The following is a 22,627-nucleotide window of genomic DNA, read 5'->3' on the forward strand; positions in this document are numbered from 1 at the left end:
CTCATTACTACACGAAGTTTGAGTTCAATGTTTGATGACGCCTCGTTTTCGACAACCACAGCTTTAAGGTGAAATTTTGGTTTCTTTGCAAGTGAACTGTGTGAAGAAAGAGAGGGCGCGATTGTGCGATTACCAGCCAGTGTGAATCAATTCTTCGTCTCTTCTGACAAATGTTGCGGTGAAAGTAGACAGGAGTTCAATAAGAAAATGTTTACGGTGTCAGTGCGTAGGAGTACGTTAGAGGTCAACACTTCTGCCCCTCCTGCAACACCGACTAGGCACACAAAATGGTCTAAATCTTAATTTTTCCTAGCTGGTTAATTGGGAAATTGCTGAAATTTCTGCTATTTCTGCTGCTTTAACAAGCTTTTCATATTAGCGGTCGGGTAGTCATAGATTCGTTGCCTTGATGTGGATTTAACATTTCTTTCTTCGGGTCTTTCAAGATGTGTGCAAAAAAAGGTCAAGCAAGAAATGCTGTTAGCTTCCATTGCATGAAGCAAGTGACGACCATCATGTGAACATGAAGATAAAATGGCCTGGCTTAGCTTGGTCATGCCAAGAATGCGTTGCATATCTCGATGGAGTTCCGTGCTGCTTCGTTGACTCGATAGGCTATTGACTTGATCGCCATTGAAACTGCCCGTGTAGCAGCGCTCGATCGCCTTTAAGTCGATAGACTATCGGTTCGAGGGCCCTCGAAATGCCCGTGTGACAGGGGTATAAGACTGTCCCGGCGAAGGAGCTCAGCTCTTTTATACATATGCCGTGACGTCAATCATAGCGCAGCGCCCCTAGCGGGAGGAGCGGGAGTCAGGTGGTGGCTGCGGCCGCGCGCGACCGCGCCAGTTGGGGTCCAGCTTTTCCTCCGTGACGTCACGCGCCGGCGCAGCGCCCCTAGCGGGAGGAGCGGGAGTCAGGTGGTGGCTGCGGCCGCGCGCGACCGCGCGAGTTGGGGCCCAGATTTTCCTCCGTGACGTCACGCGCCGGCGCAGCGCCCCTAGCGGGAGGAGCGGGAGTCAGGTGGTGGCTGCGGCCGCACGCGACCGCGCGAGTTGGGGCCCAGCTTTTCCTCCGGCTGTCGTGACGTCAAATCACGTGGTTTGGTGGCTGCCCGGCCGCGCCCAAGGGCTGAACTGAGTGATTGCAATATGCAACGCATAAAACATGAAACCGAACATGCAGGATAATAGAAAGCCAAACTTGTGCAAAACATCCCGAACATTATTCGCCTGAGTAGGGAGCAGCAAGGTTACCTGGGCGGGATTCAAACCAGTGGTGGCGCAGAAAGAGCAGGTGGCTTTCCCTTGCTTTAGACCGCTCAACCATCGCCGCAGCCTGTTGTGAAACGTGCTATAATTGGCAGCGTCTCGGGGTCCACATTGAAGATCCTTTTCTTCACTGTTCCTCAGTTCATTCTGCGTTTATAAATGCCCACATCTAGGCTGTCGCCGTGGCCGTCCGATTGAGCGGATTGAGTCAAGAGGCGTAAAGGATGGCCCGTGTCACCAACCGCGATTTGATGTAGCCGAAGATGATGGTGACAGCTCTAGAAGAACCCTGCTACAGGGTGGTTGGTACATTTGGAAGGAACACATGAGAATGTGGCACATGTGAGACGGCGACTGAACACGTTTCCAAGGGCGATTGAGAGCTTCAGATCGCGATGTGGCGTCAAAGAGCGAAAGCAGCAAGGCGGATTAAGTTCCTTGCCCAGCACGAAAAACAGAAGTGGCTGAGCGGGAAGGAACGCAAAAAAGCAAAAAAAAGCAAACGAGGGCAAGAACACTGTTTAACTACGGAAGGCGGCTGATTGCGGAATCACCTGCTGCCGCGAAAGCTGCGCGCTGCCCATGTCGAAGATGATACGCGGGCGAGGATAGAACACGTCCTGTAGATTAGAAACCTATCCTATACTGGCCATAGGGCGACCCTGGACTACAGGACAGACTACAAAGTTTTAGCAACCAGAATACATCACTGCGCGCGCTACTCGCTTACTGACACTGAGGAAGCAGCATGGAAACACCATGCCAAGTGCTAGAAATCACGGCAGCTATGTCTGCTGCTAGTACAGCAACACTAATAATATTTCGGCGTTTTTCTGACCAGCCATTTCATGGTCTCTTTCCACCTCATGAAAACCTAACTCGTGCACTGAGAAAAAGAACGTTCTCGCCTCTGGTAGCGTGACACCGCAATCTGGAAGCCTCCAGCCGTCCAATGGCCGTATACTAGAACAAATAATTTCTTCGGATATGTACAGGAATGGAAACCCTTAGTTGCGGATAAGTGCGGAAATGCAATACTCACGATCTTCAACGTTGCTGAACCTGTCAGGTTAGGATGCAAATTTTCTTCTTTCTTCTCACATGGGCGCGCGCCGATTGACTGAGGGGAGAAAGGCTTCGGCAGTTGTCGAAAAAATTCATGAGCGTGAGTGTGGCAGCCATGCAGGAAGCAAAGCTGTCCTTCGATGAGGAGACGGAAGCTGCTCTCGAGCCATTTTTGACAGTATGCAACGTTATCGTTAGCCACTCGAGCAGCTTACCCGCTGGGTGTATTCTATTCCTGAACGGCACGTTGGAGATTTCCATGCCGTCTTGCAAAGACGACGAGGGGCGACGCAGGTTCTGTGGCCTTGCTGCTGCGGATTTTCAACACCTAGAATTTCTTTGCAGTGTGTGGATGTGCAGTTCAAGGCAATGTGAGGTGTCCATGACCCTCCTGCGCTGCAGAATACCTCGACTCAATCTCGATTTATGTCGATCAGGGTTATCTCTGACCAACCTTTGTGAGTCTTGTGGGGAAATTGAGTCCATAGATCACTCTTTCTTCTTTTGCCGGTGGTTCGCTTCTCTCCGTAGCACTTACTTGGAGATTCGGCACTTGGCGGCGGTGGGTCTTTCACCGGCAATCCGGATTCCTATATTGCCTGGACACAGGGTGCATATCATCGTTCACTAGTTGATTTCATTAGATCAGCCCACATTTTTTCATTTATTTAAGCATCTTCCTCATCTCTCATTTCATCACATTTATGAGGCAATAACATCGCTTGAAAAAAAAATCTTACTTGGAGATCCCCCTCACTCGACTGGGGTTGATCGAACACATAATATTCAAACACATATCTGTCTTTGTGAATGACAACGCATTGATACCAGACAACATGGGTTTAGGCGAGGGTTTTCCACCGTAACTTAGCTCATCGAAACAGTTCATGATTTAGCAGCAGCTTTAGATAAGCAAAGCCAAGTTGACATAATTTTCCTCGATTTCGAGAAAGCAGTTGACCGCGTCTCTCACTCCAGATTAGTGCTGAAACTAAGGCTCATACTAAAGAACAACACCTTAATTAACTGGATTCAAGAGTACCTCTCTTTACGGAAGCAATGTGCCCAAGTCAATGATGCAGCTTCTTCTTCCGCAAATGTTCACTCAGGCATTCCACAAGGATCCGTTTTAGGTCCGCTATTCTTTCTGATTTTCATAAATGATATCGTCAGTGACATAAGCGTCAAGATCAGGCTTTTTGCAGACGACTGTGTCCTGTATCATGAAATACGTAATGCGAATGACCAGGCAGTTTTAAACACCTCCCTATCTAAAATACAATCTTGGTGCTCGAATTGGCAGATGACTATTATTCTTAAAGAGACCATGGCAATGACCATTACACGCAAAAAGAACCCCTTAACATTTGCTTATAACATTAAAAAGCAGTGCTTATCTGTCGTTTCCAGCTACAAATAATTAGGAGATATTATTTCATCAGATCTTAGGTGGAATGAACATTTAACACACACCTACAATGGAGCTATGAAGAAACTTGGATTTTTAGGGCGTACGTTAGGGAACGCTTCACCTGAAATTAAAATTTTAGCCTACAAAACATTTATCTGACCCGTCCTAGGATCTCTCTGGGATCCACATACACAATCTAATATTACCAAACTTGAGAAAGTTCAAAGAAAATCAGCTAGGTTCATCTTTAACGCATACAGCTGGCGCACGTCCCCATCATTACTTATAGAAGCTGCAGAACTGGAAGACTCACATTGAGACTTTACCGGGATAGGATGAAATTTTTCTATTTACTCTATCATAACTAGTTGGGAATAGACAAAAGTTTATACATTCTGCCAGCTAACCGCCGCTCTACGCGCTCATATCACACCAAAAAAGTCCTAGATTTTTCGTGCAGGACTAAAGCATTTAAAAATTCCTTTTTTCCGCGCACTATTTGCGATTGGAATGCGTTATCCGCCGACACGGTTGACTGCCCAACTGTTTCGTCATTGCTCTGTGCACTTGCGCATAAATCCTGAGTGACATAAGCCTCCCCCCAAAAAATGACATTCATGTTGTAAATAGTATCTTGGGTTTTGTTTTTGTTCTGATTTATTATTGAGCGTCCTGTATCTTGTTTTCTGATTTTGATGTTTTTGAATTTGTTGATTTGTTTTGTCCACTCCTGCCTAAGGCTTGGTAATAAGGCTGGCAGTACCTGTAAAATAAATAAAATACTGAGTCGGAGCACCCGGGTTGGAACGCGGCCGCAGCGGCAGCGTTTCGATGGAGGCGAAACGCAGACTCCCGTGGGCTGTGCTATGTCAGTGCAGGTTAAAGATCCCCAGGTCGTAGTAATTTTCAGGAGACCTCCACTATGGCACCTCCTTCTTCGTTTCTTCTTTCACTCCCTCCTTTATCCCTTCCTTTGCGGTGTGGTTCGTGTGCCCTCCCAGATATTTGAGACAGTTACTGTGTCATTTCCTTTCCTTAAAAACCACTTTTCATTTTTTTAATTTTATGGGGGATTTCATAAGGAAGTTCCTGAAACCTACAATTCTCTCACTCTGTTATTGTGTAAATAGTTTGTACATATTATTGCTCCCCCTGTCCTCTATTCCTGTCCCCTCACCTCTTTCATTTCATTTCTCCATTCTGCCTGCTGTCCTTTAATTCCGCTGCCCCAGCTCAGGTGCTTCAGTATCGATGGCAGATGCCGGGGCTAGCAAAAATCTTTTCCTTCCTTTTTACTATTATTTTTAATAAAACCACTACCACCACCTGTCACTCTGCATCCGTGAGTTCTACCTTGAAGGATTAACAACAGGGCAGTCTGGACGCCCCACTCCAGTTGTAGTCAACGTAGTGCTGTGCGCGTGTGTTTTTATTGCTCAATCATGAACTAATCACGCGCACTACCTGGACACATTTCTTATTGTGTAAATAGTTTGTGTATATAACCTCTCACCCTATCCTCTCTTCCTGCCCCCTCACCTCTTTCAATTCATTTCTCCATTCTGCCTGCTATCCTTTATTCCCGCTGCCCCAGCTCAGGTGCTTCACTATCGATGGCAGATGCCGGGGCTAGCAAAAATCTTTTCCTTCCTTTTTATTATCATAATAAAAACCACTTACTACTCACTCTGCTAACTTTCCTAGCTAACCCCCCGCGGTAGCTCAGTGGTTAGGGCGCTCGGCTACTGATCCGGAGTTCCCGGGTTCGAACCCGGCCTCGGCGGCGCGTTTCGATGTAGGCGAAATGCTAAGGCGCCCGTGTGCTATGCGATGTCAGTGCACGTTAAAGATCCCCAGGTGGTCGAAATTATTCCGGAGCCCTCCACTACGGCACCCCTTTCTTCCTTTCCTTCCTTAACTCCCTCCTTTATCCCTTCTATTACGGCGCGGTTCAGGTGTCCGCAGATACTGTTCCATTTACTTTCCCCAAAAACCAATTTTCATTTCCATTTCCTAGCTCACCTGTATCGGCTCTCTAGAATGCAGATGAAGCAGGTTCTTACCGAATCTGTTCCCTGTGCCGTTGTATGGAAAAACTAATCGATGTTTTAAAGCTTGTTAAGCGAATGTGGATTCAATCTGCTGCAAAACATTATTTTTTGAATTGTGCATACCGACGCCACCTTCGAGGCATAGCTTCACGCTAAGAAGATGTTCGTTCCACTGGCGAAGAATTGACGCCTTTGTAATACGGCAGGGGCCACTGGCCTTTCTTTACTCTCTGTTGCGATGCTTATTCTGTAATATAATATAGCGAACCCGTAAAAAGTGCCTCGAAGTCACAACGAACAGTAGAGATCTTTGCCCGTTGAAAACTGTATTGTGCCTTGTGACCGTTTTGTGTTGATGATATTATTCAGTTTATGGAACAGCTGTAGGATTGACCGCCATGCCGACTGAAAACGAACACCGTAGTCGGTGTTCCCAGAGCAGTGCGCATTGGTGCGAGAGTATATAGTGCTCTGGAAAGTTCTGCAAGTTAGCAACCATATCTAGATGCATGTGTGTGCGTTCGAGAATATTTATTTTTTGACAATAGTGAAGTGCGGGGGTATGGCGGGCTCGTAATACGCAGCCCATTGATTTTTGGCATGACTGTAGAACCGCCGCTTCCCTCGCTCCCCCATTACCACTGAAGTGAATGGGGAGGTAGTATCGAAGATGGAAACCCTCCGCGTCTTGGGCCTATACATCCAGAGCGACGGTAAAAAAAAAATTGGCGGGTTCTTTAGAAAGGATATCAGTAATCTCAGTGGTGCATCAAATGCAGGTCGTGGACGGGCTTGCAGTTCGTAACGAAGATACACAAGCTATGAAGGAAGTAGCGATAACCCTAGCCGCAACACACTCCGTATCGGAGTACATAGTTACAGATTACCAGGTGGCTTATAGAAACTATATGCGTGGCAGTATCACGCCGCTAGCCTGCAAAATTCTGAGTCAGTGTAGGACTTCAGCTGCACGGAAGGAGCTAACATGGGTACCAGGTCACCATGGAGTTCAAAAAAACGAGCGCGCACACGCTTCGGCCCGAACTTTTCTTTCTCGGAATCCTCCTACATTCTCCCTTACTGATTCAGGCTCCCCCTCTCCTTTAACAACATATCCAGAGATATTACAGCATTTGCGCATTGAAAGGTAGACACCACCGAGGCGCGCTAAGGGTCTTAGTAAATCAGAAGAATGTCATCTTCGAAGGCTACAAACTGTCTTTTAATAACCCAGATACGCTTCACGCCATTGATCCCGAGTCCTTTCCGGCGCATTGCCAATTTTGTGGCCAGAAGGCAAACTTATACCATATGGTATGGGCTTGTCAGAAACATAACAGTATTGTCATGATAAATCAACCAACATAGGAGGGCTGGGAGGTGGCTCTGTCCAGCTCGGACCTCGAGGAATAACGAGCCCTCGTCGCCAGAGCCGGACAGCGGCTTTTACCAACGGTGTCCCGAACTAGGGACCTGTTCAGCCTTTCCTTAATCTAAGTCATCGTGGCTTTAAATAAACGTTTTCATCATCATCATCAAGAATGGACAGGGTGCAGCAACTGTTTCATTAATCGGTGGACGCCTCAAGCATGCCACGAGGGGAAGGATGAAGGAGGGAGTTTATAAAGGATAGAAAGAAGGAGATTAAAAAAGTGGGGTAGCGGAGGGCTCCGGAATAAAATATACCACCTTGGGGATCTTTAGCGTGCGCTGAAATTGTAACCCCCCCCCCCCCCCCCCCCCCCCAAGGTGGTCGAAATTATTCCGGAGCACTCCGCTACGGCACCTTGGAGGATTGGTGCCCGTGCCGAAGTGCTAATTGAGTGGAACTTCGCCCACATATCGCGGGTTCGGGCCAGAGCAAGCTGAGGGCATAGCCAGCGTTCTCCGCGCGCCTGAGCTTTCGCTCCGAAGGAAGGAAGGCGCATTTATTTGAGAGCACAAGTGTTTATTACACAGGAAGCTGCATTACATAACAGTGCACTGATCCCCAGACCTCAGTACAACCCACAGCCCAGCCGCAGCCCCCGAAAGCGGGCCCGCGGAGCCGCGCGCGCAAAGAAAGGACTACATACGCGCGTGACGGCACAGCCAAGGGCGATAGCATTCCGCACGGCCAACCAGAGGGTTAAATCGCGCGCGACACAACACGAGGGAGGATGGGGAATGCGCGGAGGACATCTTGACGGCGCAGGTCGCACGTCGATGGCTCATCGCGCTTCGTCACCGGCAATGACCGGCGATTGCGGACAACCAGCCAAATCAGGCCCTTCCGAATCCGGAGCGCGTGAGCGCTGCACAGGCGGGTGACGGGAGTCCGGAGGCTCGGGCCTGGACTCAAGAGTACATACTAGGTGAGCGAGGTTACACCACCCGCGCTCTTGGTCCCCCGGCAAAGGTCGGGGCCTCCGGGAGGCGAAATATGCGCACCTTTCTGCTGCCCGAGTCGGTGGCGGTCTCCCCGTTCATTCGGGCCTTTCACCGAAACAACGCGCCCCCAAATGTCACTCGGAGTGATCCAATAGGGACGCGAGGTCGAAGCGGGAAGAACGGAAAGGAGGGTGATTTACAGCGGTTCTTCAACAGAGCTTCCCTTGGAAAGGAGGACAACCAGCGCGGCCGCCTGCAATCCGCTCGCGGAAGAAAGTGGTTGATAAGGTAACGGTCTGGCCGAAATGAAATAGGCACATGGGCTTACTTATCTTCGTCTGTAGTTGAAACTAGGGTATACTTTATCTATAGCCTATCATAGTATACATTCTTCAAGCAGAGAAAACAGCTCTTTCATATCTTTAGTGGACGCAGGTTTTTCCGCGGTCGTTTGCGAGGAGATGCCTCCAAATAGATTAAATGATATTTCGTGCACCGGTCTATTTGTCGCTTGAAACACGTTGGTTGCTGCGCTTGCGTGCAATGGAAAATGATGCGCGCCCTATTAAAACGTATTTTAGAGAGTAGTCACCAATGCGAGGGCTCCGGGGGATACTCCGACCACTTGGGGTTCCTTAGCATGCGCCGAATTATTAGTAAAGATACGTTTTTGCATTGCGCCTGAGCAAAATTCGGCCTACATGGGTGAGTCATCTCGATTGTTCAGTTGGGCAGTGCTGTGCAAACAGTGCCTCCAGGCTTCTTGCCTCGCTTCGTTGTGGCGTTCAATTTAACTAGTAAGATAGAGAGGGCACACAAGCATATAGTCTTGAAGAGTGGTATGCCGACTTTTCAAAATGCTAGCTCTTGGCAGTGCTCTCTCCGAGAGAATATGCTGGCATTTTTCAGCACTGAGAATCATGCTGTGTGGCTACTTTCAAAGGGTTATCTGCAACGTAATGCCAGTAAAAGAAAAGGAATAGTTCCAAATCCAAAAGCCATCAGACTACTCACCAAAGTTAGCAGTTTGCTGCTTGCTAAGGACACCTTAATGACACATTTGCATGAAAATTCTGGCCTTGATCAGACTGGTTTTCAAAACCCGTTATCTTTAGGCGCTTACCTTGATCAACTACCCTTTCTTGTAATTTGGCGCAGGTATACGTAAGGAGCACTTTCTGTCAGACGCAGGAGGAGAGGAGGAGGAGAAGGACTTTAATGGAACAGGAGAGCTCTGCCTGGTTGTCGGCCTGGCATGCTACTCCAGCTCCACTCATATATTCAACTATGGTAGAGAATTTGTAAACACAATTTTATTTACAAAAATATGAGCTGCCTGCTAAACATGCGAAACCACCAATCATTTCATTGTGTCATTGACAGCGAGTCAGCACGACTATCTGCCCGGAAGAAACTTCAAGTAATAATCGAGTCATTGCACATAAATGTTTTAGCGAGAAACTGTGGCTGAATGGACAAATCGTAACACGTAAGGAAACGAATCACAGAAAATCGCACGGTATAAAAAGATCATAATAATCTCGATTTGTTCTCCGTGGCAAAGACCATGGGATCCCTAGTGACTCTGTTTCGTTTTATTTCACTTCGTTTATTGGTATTCTAAAGAACAGATGGCATTACACGGAGCGGACAAAAGGAGGGTTGGTGAATCATAGCCAGCTATTCTGGACAAAAGCATATTTGAGCAGAAAACAATTTATGAACGTAATTTTTTCATATACTGGAAGATTTCGCTACAGCAATCAACATATCGCCAGATCACCCGACGGCAGCCTTGTATTTTTTTTATATTAATGTTTCTGCTATTGTCAAAAGCCTTCCCCAATGGTTTTCTGTTCGATGCGATCGCTGGAAGCACTACAGAAGAAAGATTTTGCTACATTTCAGAAGAATGCACCATTACCTTCAATATTTTCATATGAGTGTCACACTTTTTCAGTTTTCAAAATATTTGGCCCAGAATTTTGGACACATGCACAGCTCTCTTCAAAGAGCACCATGACACATGATGCTTTTCATCTCCAAATGTGGGTCAAACACCCGTTGTTCAAGCATTTTACCTCAGTTTGACCGAATAGCAGGGCCGGAAAGCTTGTACAAACTATATAACCGGTGCTTACCCGCAGACAAGGGAATGGAAAGAGATGCTCGCTATGACATAAATCACGGAAGCCAACAGTCAGCGAAACAAGAAGCAGAGGGGATGTCTTTTTTCTAATTTTGTAGTTTTCACCAGTGGTAGTTTATACAAGCAGAAGAACAAGCACATGCCGCCAGTGGGATCCGAACCTCGCGACCTCCGGTTCGGATACCACCGGCGGAATATTTTTCTGCTTTTATTAATCTACCGCTGATAAAAGCTACAAAATTAAAATAAAACATCCCCTATCTTCTTGGTTTTTGTGACTGCTGGCTTAATCCCGTCATTTATTCGGACGGTACCTGGAAATACATAGTAGTACTATAAATAAAGGCAATTGAAAAAACTAAAATAGCATTTGGAATGCTGCTCATTATAAAATGACAGCTAACATAATTTGAGAATGCTGGCGATCGTCATTGGCAGAGATGAGTACAAAACGGCGGTTTCAAATCCATGATGTGCGTGAAAAATAGAACTTCTCGAATGTAGCTAATGCAATTAGCTTATAGCCCCAGCTTCGTTTTAGTAATTAACACAGGAAGAAGGATAAACTTGAATAGAGATATTAAAAGGAAACTGAATGTGCTACTATGCGTTGCGGAGTTAGAATTTAAATGAACAACCAATGACGAGAAAGTGCGTTGAAATGGGATGCTAAATTTAGGCTCTCTCTAATGATTAACAGTTTGGCTGTGCGACTGGACTTTAAAGACAACGCCTGACATCATTGTGAAGAGGCGCACTCATACACAGTATTTTACTAAAAAGGAACTGAAGTGATTTCAGAGCAGAAAATAGCTACCTCGCAATTATGGTAGTATTTGGCTAAATTTGTTTATAGGGATATTTGTACTTTTTGGATAGCGCTTCCTTCCTTCATTGTATGTGGTCAGTATAAACAGTTACTGTCGGGTTTAACCTGTTGCGGACTACCAGGTAGTTTTTCAGACGTTGGGGAATCCAAAACAGCGTTTCGAAGAATGTTTACATCTGCATACGAAGGAGTCTAATACACGCAAAACTTGGCATTCAGTAACGTTATTTCCGTAAACCGACGGTCGCATCAATGAAAAATTATTGAATAGACAGCGTGCAGTGTGGTAGTATCGTGGTCACTAACGATTTTCCGGCGTACACGCGGCATTCATGGAGGACGATACAAATAGTACAAATGAGATAATGAGAAAATTAGTTTATGCATGTACATTCGGAAAACAAAAAGGGCCGAAAGCCGAGCCTCGACCGACACACACACACACACACACACACACACACACACACACACACACACACACACACACACACACACACACACACACACACGCACGCACGCACGCACACACACGCACGCACGCACGCGCACACGCACGCACACACACACACACGCACGCACGCACGCGCACGCGCGCACGCGCGCACACACACACACACACACACACACACACACACACACACACACACACACACACACACACACACACACACACACACACACACACACACACACACACACACACACACACACACACACACACACACACACACACACACACACACACACACACACACACACACACACACACACACACACACACACACACACACTTAGTAACACGAACCATTGGATAAGTCGCTTTTAAATACTTTGAGTGTAAACCGAGAATTATCCCCAGAAAAATACGATACGAGCCGATGCTTGATTGGCTCATTTCCTGGGCATAGCTGTCTATTTCATCACTAGTACGAATAATCGCAGCGGAAAGCCTATAAAGAGGCAGTGAAATCGGACGGAACGGAACATATGTACACAGAAGCTGTACACCAGCTGTTGGCAGAGGGAAACGCTGCGCTTCACGTAGATGCTATGTCTTGAAGCAGACAGACAAAAATCTGCTGCGCACTTCAATGGCTGTCACTCTATTTAGGTTTTTTGAGCCAATTCTTCTTGGCAGACTCCGAATCAGTAAACATTACCCGTCATCTGAGAGGAAGCTCGCGGGAAAGTCCACGATTTAAAAATGATATTCTGTTTCGAATTATTCCTGTAGACCTGAAGCATTGGACTTCTTGCTGTCGTCAATATTATCTTTAAAAAGTTCGTCCGCGAGCAGTGATTTTTGACACCTTCCTTGTTAGTCATGCCGAAATTCGGATTTAGTATTTGTGTTTGTGTTTGCACAATATTTCTATCTACTGGAGCTCGAGATGTTCAGAACATGCGCTGGTGCGGGTCGACCATGAGTAAGTAATTGCACGGCTTAAAATAACCGCAGCTGTCAGCACAAATGACTGCGCGGCTCTTTCCATTCAAGAAAACCAGATAAGTTCATAGCTTTTCTTGAGTGCTTTCGTAACGTAAGAATCTCAGATACGAGTGTGTACTATACTGGTATATAGGACAGCGGAGCTGCTGCGGGGCCTCACCGCTCGCTTGCAGCCAGGTATAGGGTGTCCCGAGTTCGGACAAACTTCGCCCTCGCACCTGCGCGGGTGCTTTTCACGCTTGATAAATTTCTTGTGTGGCGTTCGGCTTCTCTGCTGTTCGCGGCCGCGACAAAAGGGAGAGCGCATCGGCAGTGGTCGAGCACATCGCTCTATGGCAGAGCTATCGGACGGCCGCAGCCCATCAAACCGCCGCAGTGTCAAGGAACGAGGAGCCGTTTAGTCTTTTGTTGTCCGCGTATATTGCCCTCATGTTAAATATCAATTCATCTCGCGTGGGTCCACCGCTGCCGGAGTTTGGGCGACGTGGCCCAAGGCGCCGCAGTGGTGGCCTCCGTGACGTGCGGTTTTTCACGGCGCTGCGATAAGTGACAGCGAGCATTGTTGCGGGCGTTGCTTATTTTACGATGCTCGCTTTTCAGTATTTTATCCGCAACGGGTTTAGCGAGTCCCCTGAAAATTGCTTTAATTCGATGCTACAACACGACACGCCGTCTCTTATGAAAATTTATTTACGCTAGTACCGTCACGAAGACATTGCTCGGAAGACGAATCACGAAAACTATTTTCTGTCAAGAAATTTTATTGACGAAAGCAGAAAAAATCTCATTCGCTCCCATAAGAGTGTCCTTAGTGCGACGATAAGTTGCGGTCGACAGTGATAGCTTGGCTTAATCGTCTTGGCGTCGAGTCTTACAGCGCCGCCACCAGCTCCGGACATCCGCGCAGGGCTTCACACTCTTCTTTGACGACAAGCAAGAGCTGATCCGCTGTGCCACCACAAAGGCGCCGTGAGGAGAACTCCTTCTTCATTATTCCGTAGATGTTCTCGACAGGGTTCAGGTAAGCCCTAATCAGTCCTGCAGGGCGTAGGGAATCAACTGTGCAGTGCGGACTGGGCAGTACCTCGGCCCGGTAGACGAGCCCTTCATCCGTTCCAGTGGACAGATATCGTGCCTACTGATGGCGCCCAAGATACTAACCGAGCAGCGGCTCCTACTGAGAAGAGAACGCTGTGGGTGTACTCAGAGAGATACGTGGGCGTAAGAGAGAGCAAACATGTTCCAACAAACATATGTTGACTCCCAAACTTAACCAAGGTAGAGCTGGCTCGTCACGCTGCAGGAAAAGGTACAAATCTGAAGGCTAAAAATATAACAAATCCAACATTCCGCTTAGGCTTGTGTGCGGCACGAGAGAATAATTCACTTCGTATTCGAAACTGCATCTGTGTGATGTCAAACAGGAATGGTAGGAGAGAAGCTGCACTAGGTACATTCTTAAGATGACGGTGTGTTGCAAACAATACTTTGTTTTTTGGCACTAACAAGTTAGTCGAACTTTACCTGCTCTTTTCGTTAGTTGTAAGAATGACAGGTCATACCTGCCATTCAACGGACGCCACACACGCTGATGTTGGTCCCAGCGTGCACATATGTAGAACGCCGAATCATTCGTGAACATCACATCTCGCCACTGCTCCGCAGATCACTGCTCGAACGATCGGGCGAAGTTGAGTCGGCCATCCCTCTGGTTTGTTGTGAGGTACGGCTTTTGAGCGGCAACACTCAAAAGCCGCAGATGGTTCACCCTGCAGCGGTTTAATGGGCTGCAACCATCCGACTGCTCTGCCGCAGCACGATGTGCTCGACCACTGCCGATGTGCCCGACCACTGCGCGCTCCCTTTTGCCGCGACCGCGAACAGCAGAGCAGCCGAACGTCACACTAGAAATTAATCAAGCATGAAAATCACCAGCGCTGGAGAGAGCGCGAAGTTTCTCGGCACTCGGGGGCAGACTGGCCGCAAGCGAGCGGCGTGAGAGAGCAGCGCCCCAGTGCGGCCACGCAGAAGCTCCGCTGCCCTCAGTCGTGGTTCATTTACTTTTGCGGCCGATGGTGTATGTGCATGTGCGTGTAGAGGGTTCAGGAAGCGTTCTTTTAGGAACCAAATGGGTATTTGACTGAATTTATTAAGATATATAGACTTGATGAAACTAAATTGCTCAGGGTTCGAAAGAATCCAAATACAAAAGGATGATAATTTATGTTCGGAATTTTAGATCCTTCAGCATTTTTGTGCGCGCAGAGTTATCACCATCTGCTCGCTGGTGTTGCATTCTTTATACTGTTATTTCAGAATCTGCCACATCTAAACTTACAATTTCCTTTAGAGCGAAAGCAGCATGTGGGTGATTTTCCCTTGGTACACGACGGTAATAGAAACCATACCATAAACCTGCCGGCGTGGTTGCTATAATTGACATCTACTTACGGCATCAGGCAACGCCAAGCAGCCAGGCCACAGGCGTAACTAAATTTTTAAAACCGTTTGGCTCCCCCATTTAAACGACAGTGAAATGCAGTGCCAGTAGATGGCCAAGTCAAAGTAATATTTTGGCCGCAGCAATCATAATGGCTTCTACTCGTCTACTAGCTTAAAAATAAGTTGTGGTTAATTATTTAGGAGAGAACGAATGGGTAAAAAAATGAGTAAACAATGAATAAAAGTTTGGTAAGTGTACCGTCTTTGTCAAAAGTAACCAAGCAACCATGGCGGCAGCGGGAGTGGGCTCTCAGCCGAGCGGCGGCGCTGCTGTCCCCGGCGCTGGCTGCTGCTCCCGTGTTGCGAGTGTAAACTGGCGGACGTAAGCCCGTGCTCTTGCCCTCCTTCCTTCAATAATAAGTAAGGAGGAATTTATGTGCAGCGAGCAGTTTCGCGCTTGTGGGGTGCTGTCATGTTGAGCCAGGGCGCAGGCTTACGTTAGGCAGTTACATTATACTCCCATTACACTCGCTGGCGGGGAGCAGCGACCGGCGCCGATGATAGCAGCTCCGCCACTCGGCTGCAAGCCCGCTCCGGCCGCGGCTGCTCGGTTAATTTCGGCAAATATGATGATGAAGAGCAGACGATGATGATGATCATGAAGCACGAACAGATCAACCGACTGCCCCCAACGGCCAGAGAGTTCACAAAATTTGGCGCACGCAGTCCCATTGGGCCCCACCATATGTGCAGGTCTAGTTCAGTAGGTCTTGCTCCTAATAAACACCGTACCGCTAATGGCGATCCCAAAGCTGCTGACGAAGTTTCCTTTCGTGTCACGCTGGCATTCCCCCCTCGTTCGCAGCAGTGCTGTTAATGGGCATGCATGACTATGAACCGACTGACTCTCTTTGGTATCCTCTGGACAAAAGATTCTTATTTGTTTTTTGTTGGTTGCAGACCCACTGGAGATGGCGAAGGCCACCAGGACGGCAACCAATATGTTTTTCTCTTGCAAGGAGGCCATCATAAAGCACAATGTGAAGCCCGCCATAATAATGGTGCTTGTTACAGTTTTGTTGAGATTGCCCTGAGAAAAAGTTCGAAATTAGAAGAAATCTGTTAGTCTCAAACATTCCTCGTACAGACGGGACTCTATGCTCAAGTTCTGTAATGAAATTTATTACTGAACCCCTATATACGAGCTCTAAACCCCTTAAACTTCGTAAATTAAGATCAAAAAGGCAAACGTCGCGCGTTGCCTTTGCATAAAGGGTTCTTGTTTCATTTGCGCATGAAAATATTGCCGTGGCTATGATACTCAAAGTGTCTTCGCCTTCAGGGCACTGTGGCACTTGTGCTGCAGTGCAGAGAAGTGGTGGTGCCGGTTCGACACAGGCAAACAGAAAAGAAAGTGTACTGTCGCTTACCTTCGCTTGCCGTTGCCGACGCAGTACGAGCCAACCTAAGCAAACACGATTTGTTCAGTGACACGTTTTCCTGAATGGTACGAAGAACCTTGCTGCCATATCTGCCCAAGCTTTTCGCCGCCTTACCTAAAAGCTACATTACTTACCTCTTTGGAGAGGTATCAAATTAAGGAGGTCAAAAGAAAAGGCCCCACCTATGAGGGGCGTTACTGTCTCATCATGTACATAATGCACTGATAGAGTAGAGTTTTCGAACCTTGGTTGGGTGCCAGATTGAGAATTTGAGAGCTTTTTCTCTTTTTTCGTTTCTTGCTGCAAATTCTTATCCGCAACAGTTTTCTGACAACCGTAAGGGCACGGGCACACTGGCGGCAAAACTCGTGCGGCACGCCGCCGGTGGAAAGCCGCTTGCTGCGAAACCTACCGCGGAGGCGGGTTGATCTGCCGCGCAGACGATGAGTCCAGGAGCCATTTTCGGCGGCTTGCCGCGTGCCGCGGAGCGGGGAAACCATTGAGGGGCGCCCGGCTTAGTCACGTGGGGAGCGTCTGTGTCGCCACCTCTTGGTTCCTAGCAAAGTCACCTTCCAGAGGTGGCAATGGAGCCGCGCGTGCTCCTCCACGAGCAGGGACCTCGACCGTTTAGGCATGAAAAGAGCTTTGCGCGGCGGCGCTCTCCAGCGCACTACTCGCCGCGGGTGTGGCCGTCCCTTCGCGCCGCGAATTGTGCTGCCAGCGGCTTGCCGCGCATTTTTCCACCATTGTGTTCGTACCTTGACATACTTCTCGCAGGAACTGGACAGGCTGTGTGCATCTTTGCGAGTATGTTACTCCATCGGCCATGAAGCAAAAAATGTGAGTGATGTAGAGTAACTGCTCCTGCGTATAAGCTACGTGTTATGATATGCAAATTTTCCTTCTTGCATTGCGTTTATTCCGTACCAGGTATCTCGAAGCTTCGAAGACACTGTTATTGATTGTTTGCAAAAGATGGCTCACGCTTGGATCACAGTAAGCCCTGTAAGTTACCATTATTTCACAGAAGCTGTCAAGATGATCGACATTTTTCAACAGTTTTAGAAGCCGCAGTATTAAGAAGTATTTTCATAGAAGATAAAATAGCATGATATGTATTGCGGCCAACACTTTCGTCGCGTTTCTTTTGCTAATACACTGCAGTTAATGAGATAAGTGAATAAGACTGCGTGACACCCGAAGAAACGTTGTTGCATGAGAAAATACTGAAAGAAATCGTACCTGTTTTCTTCCTTGTGTTGATCGAAGGCAGCGCCTAAGAAGTACAACGTCGACGTCGATGAAATCACTAAATCATTTCGAGTAAGTAGCATACCAAGTTTCTTAACAATACCATGTCACGAACCAGCTAAAAAACACACCTGAAGACATTGTACCGTTACATCAGTTATTCCGGTACTGTTTTGCATGACTGTGTCTTAAGAACGGATATTCTTGCTGTAACTCTATATTTTTTGTTGGTCGGACTTTTGGAACATTCCCTGTCGTGAGTGAAAAATTATTGGTCATTGTTGTCAGTTCATGGGCTCATAGATAACAAAATCGATACAATTTATATTACAGCGGTGTGCCCGGCGCCACCTTTCGAAAGATATCAGTCACGCCCTGGAAGGAGCGAAGTGGATAAAAGACTTCATCTCTGGCTAAATGACGTGCTACTCGGCGACAGGGCACTGTTTTGCAACACGTACTGTTACAACCAGCCTGTCTGATTTTGTGCAGCACCACCTAAGCATGCTAGGGCTGCAGTAAATAAACAGAAAATATTAATTTCAAAAGTCTGGTTTTTCAATTTGCAGGGAGTCATACAAAATATTCGTGGTCTCTTGCAGTATTTTAAAGCGATGACACCCGACACACTGCACACTCGGCTGTACACAAGCCAAACGCAAAACCGATGCCAGAACGCATGCTCTGCCACTATGCGAAAGTGGCCGCTGTACTTATGGGCATTTTTAATGGAGGTGTTTGATAAATTGATACAGTGGAGCTTGCGAAGGTACTTTCGAAACATCAAATGCAACATTTTTCGATTGTTCGTGGTCGGTATTGTGTCAGCCTTATGCAGGTGCTATCTAACCTAGCTACCACCATGGCAGGCTCTTCTATGACAGAAACGCAGAACAAAATTTGGCCCTCTCTCTTCTGGATTCTTTGGAATGCCGGCCATAAATAACGTCGCCTCGGTAGACGCGTTTCGACTTAAACGCAATGCAAGACGCCGACATAATGTGCGATGTTAGAGCAAGTTAAAGAATCCCAGGTGGTCGAAAATATTCTCGAGCCCTTCACTACAGCGCCTCCCTTTTTCCTCCGTCTTCTTGATCCCTGCCCTCACGGCGATGTTGGGGTGTGCACCAGGAACCAAGGCCGTTAACTGCATCTGTCCTTCCCAGAAAACCAATTTTGATTTTCGAACACATGCTTTCCGGCTGGGGCTCCTTGGAACTGACTGCGGCTACGGCAGTAAAACACGAAACGGTAAAAATGCTTTGTACGCAAGCTCGTGCCTTAAAAAATAGCAAAGAAAATTTACGTGAGCCTCGTTGAATTTGTCTTGACCGGGATACCTCGAATTTAAAGGCGCATGATAGCTCTATTTAATTAGCATGGTTGTAAAAGCCATTGGCCTTCTTGGATAATTTCAGAAGGAAGACGCTTTTACTTTTTTCTCGGCCTGGAGACATAGGCTGTGCAAACGCTGGCAACATCGCTGTGCCCCCTGCATCGTAAAATCAGTGCAATGTCCCTTTCGAAAACAACAAATTGCTACGCCAGCAATAGTCCATATATAACCAGAGTCTAAAAAGCGTTGAAAGGCTGATATTATTAAAGACTCCTGCCAATCATGAGGCACCAGGCCTTAGCTGCCGCTAAACCAACATGCAAGGTTGATTTCAGGGTTTTGAAGTTAGCGTGAAAATATGGTTATTTCTTCCTCTTAACATGAAGCCACCTGAGGGCTCTGCATGAGAATGCAGAACCCTCACATGAAGCTTAGACGAAAGGTCTCCGCAATAATTTAGACCGCCTGGGTATCTTTAACGTGGAATGACATCTCACAGCACACGGGCACATTTTGCGTTTCGCCTCCATCGAAACGCTGCTGCCGCGGTTTCTTCTTTAACTCCCTACTTGTTTTAAGGCGGAAATGGATAAAGGTTTTCAAGATAGATGAAATACAACTACACCAGATGACAAATATTCTAATGGTGTAAAAAAATTTTAATTTGCAAAAATTTAATTACTGGCTACAATTTGTCCTCGCACTGAGAGAATTTACAATAACTGCCTATTTTATATTTTTTTATTGAGCACACACAATAGGCCTGCTTTTTTCCGCCATTTAAGTGCCTTTCTTATGGCGCTGGTACTGAAACGTAGTTTTATCACTGACATAACTATTAATAGAAAATTACATCACTACTCAAGACCGCAGAGGTGCGCTTAGTGGTTTGAGTATCCGCCTGGTGTGCGGGAGGTGGGGCGTTCTATCCGGAAACCACCGAGTACCCGCCGGTTTACAGTACATAGAAGCTTTCCCCGGACTCGTACTCGGCTTTTCTCTTGTTAAATTGATTTAAAATTTGCACTTTACTTCTCTCCCATTTGCATTCGAAAGCACGTTGTGCTATATATAGCGCTGTTTGGCCAGAACTGCCATTACGCCATTCAAATTTATCAGAGTCATTATCACCCAATTATCACTCAAGGAAGACAGCGACAGAAGAATGCGAGGTACCCACATCACGACTGCAGTTTGGGCTTGATGATTATCACTGTCGGAGCAGAATAAAAGCAGCGCGGAAAGGACGAAAGAGACGAGAAGCACTGACGACCCTTCGGCGTCAGTGGTTTTGTAGCGATAGCTACATTACGGTATCATTTCGAGCTTCAGCGTGGCGGTGGCACATGACCAGCCATGTGGTGCAGAGCAGCTGCTGCTGCATGCGACGCGGCGCATCGGCGAAACCGAGCTGCAACAGCTGTGTGCATGCGCCGTGTCAAGTGGGACGAAGATGAAGGAGGAACGCCCAGCAAAACGGAGCGGCGGTAGACTGTCTGTGCAATTCGATTGGGCAAGTTCCACACGGCCAGCTGTAGCTATCGCGTCACTCCAGGTTTAATCAGAGCTAAACTACGGCCAATTTTTTTCTTGTCGTTTTCGTCCGCTGCCGCACTGCTTTTGTCTCGGTTGTACGCACCTTTTACACCCCGTTCTGTGGAGCGACGCCAGCGTAACACTTTAACTGCTGAAGGTATTTCGTGGGCCTAATACCTTTGCGTCATGGCCCACCTGTGAGCTGCCCTTAGATTTTTTTGGGCGCGGCGTGACCCACCAGTGAACCTCCGGCGAAGCGAACTTATTGGAACCGACAATAGATTGCTGTTTGAAAAATCGGCACTGTCCCACGGCTTTATATTACCAGTTGGTATTCGTGCCGAATAGCACTTATTTATTTATTTATTTGAAATACCTTACAGGCCCGTAGGGCATTGTGTAAGGGGGGCGGCAAAACATCAAGAACAAATTTAAAACGGGACAAACAAAAACAAGAAAACAAGGCTCTATACATGATCAGTAAAAAATTTGACACACTTATTTATTTGAAATACCTTACAGGCCCGTAGGACATTGTGTTAGGGGCACGAGCGCATGACGTGACCCACCTGTTAACGACTGTGCAGTGAACGAGTTAAACGAGGTGTACGGCAGAGAAGATGCGAGAGAAGCCAGACAGGTGCCTAACTTAAGCGGCCGCGCTGAAGTTAGCAGGACAAAAAGATGCCAGTAAAAGAAGCAGTGAATGGTGTCAAAGGTCGCGGCCTCTGTAACTTATCGCGCCGTGACTAAGTGCGAGTACCAGAGCAACGAACATGCGCAGCTTTTCTTCGACACAGAGCACTGCGCCGGCAGGTGTCGCCGCTTTGCTGCCAAAATGGCCGCTCATTCTGGTGGCTGCCCTCCTTTTCGTTCTTCTGCCGATAATGCACACGCAATTACACATCTACATGTCTACATACATACATACATACATACATACATACATACATACATACATACATACATACATACATACATACATACATACATACATACATACATACATACATACATACATACATACATACATACATACATACATACATACATACATACATACATACATACATACATACATACATACATATTAAACATACATACATACATACATACATACATACATACATACATACATACATACATACATACATACATACATTTTGTAGCGACCTGAAATCTGTATATTTCTAGGGCTCTATTTTTGTTTTTCCACACAGTCGCTTTTCGTCTAGGTCTGCTCTCCAGTTCGCCACTCTGGAAGCGCAAAGCCGCCGATGATCCTGTCCTCGGGCGGCGCGTTTCGCAGCAGCTGTCGCAGATTGACCGTGCTACATTCCTCTGCTCTCGCCATACCCTTCCTCTTCCTTCCAAGGTAAACACGTTCCCGACGGTTACCGTGGTACGATTTCCCGCAACTCTCGCCATAACCTCCTCCTCTCACCATGCCCTTCTTCCACGGCAACTACCTTTCGGTTGGTTCCCACGGCAACTACGTAGCAACTGCGCCTTCTCGAGCTCTCGCCATACTCTCCTCCTTCCACGGCAACCACCTTCCAGACAGCTACCGTTGTAGTCATCCTCTGGTTATGCCTTTCTGCGCCCTCGCCATAAAGCCTCCTACCACGGTAGCCCTTCCCGTCTTTCCAGGGTAACTATCCTCCGGGTGGTTTCCGTGGCAACCGCCGACCTGTTGCGCCTTCTTACGCTCTCGGCATAACCTCTTCCTTCCATGGCAACAGCCCTCCAGTTGGGGTTTCCTCTGTTCTTCCAATACACTCCTGCTTCCTCGGTGACCACCCTCCGGATGGTTCCTGTGGTAACCAGTCACAGGTTGCGCATTTCTGCACACGCGAGGTAGCCTCCTCACTACACGGTAACTACCCTTACACGATTCCCATGGCAGCGCAAACACCGGTTACGCCAACGACGACAGGTAATGACGGACCGCGAGATCCTACTACGACGTGAAGCGTAAGAACTGGCGCTTATCAGCTACCGCTGTAAAATTCACAGACTATCTC

General features: G+C 47.3%; 1 protein-coding gene across 1 annotated transcript; it reads left to right on the forward strand.

Moving 5' to 3' along the window:
• The first annotated feature begins 8,869 nt into the window (after positions 1-8,869).
• LOC144119925 (uncharacterized) lies at positions 8,870-18,148 on the forward strand. Its single transcript, XM_077652427.1, has 7 exons — positions 8,870-8,873; positions 12,532-12,573; positions 15,999-16,099; positions 17,258-17,320; positions 17,411-17,485; positions 17,750-17,803; positions 18,065-18,148. The coding sequence occupies exons 1-7, from the start codon at positions 8,870-8,872 to the stop codon at positions 18,146-18,148; spliced, it is 423 nt and encodes a 140-aa protein (XP_077508553.1).
• Positions 18,149-22,627: the final 4,479 nt, after the last annotated feature.

The sequence above is a fragment of the Amblyomma americanum genome, chromosome 2, assembly GCF_052857255.1.
Source record: "Amblyomma americanum isolate KBUSLIRL-KWMA chromosome 2, ASM5285725v1, whole genome shotgun sequence".
Classification (NCBI taxonomy): Eukaryota; Metazoa; Arthropoda; class Arachnida; order Ixodida; family Ixodidae; genus Amblyomma; species Amblyomma americanum.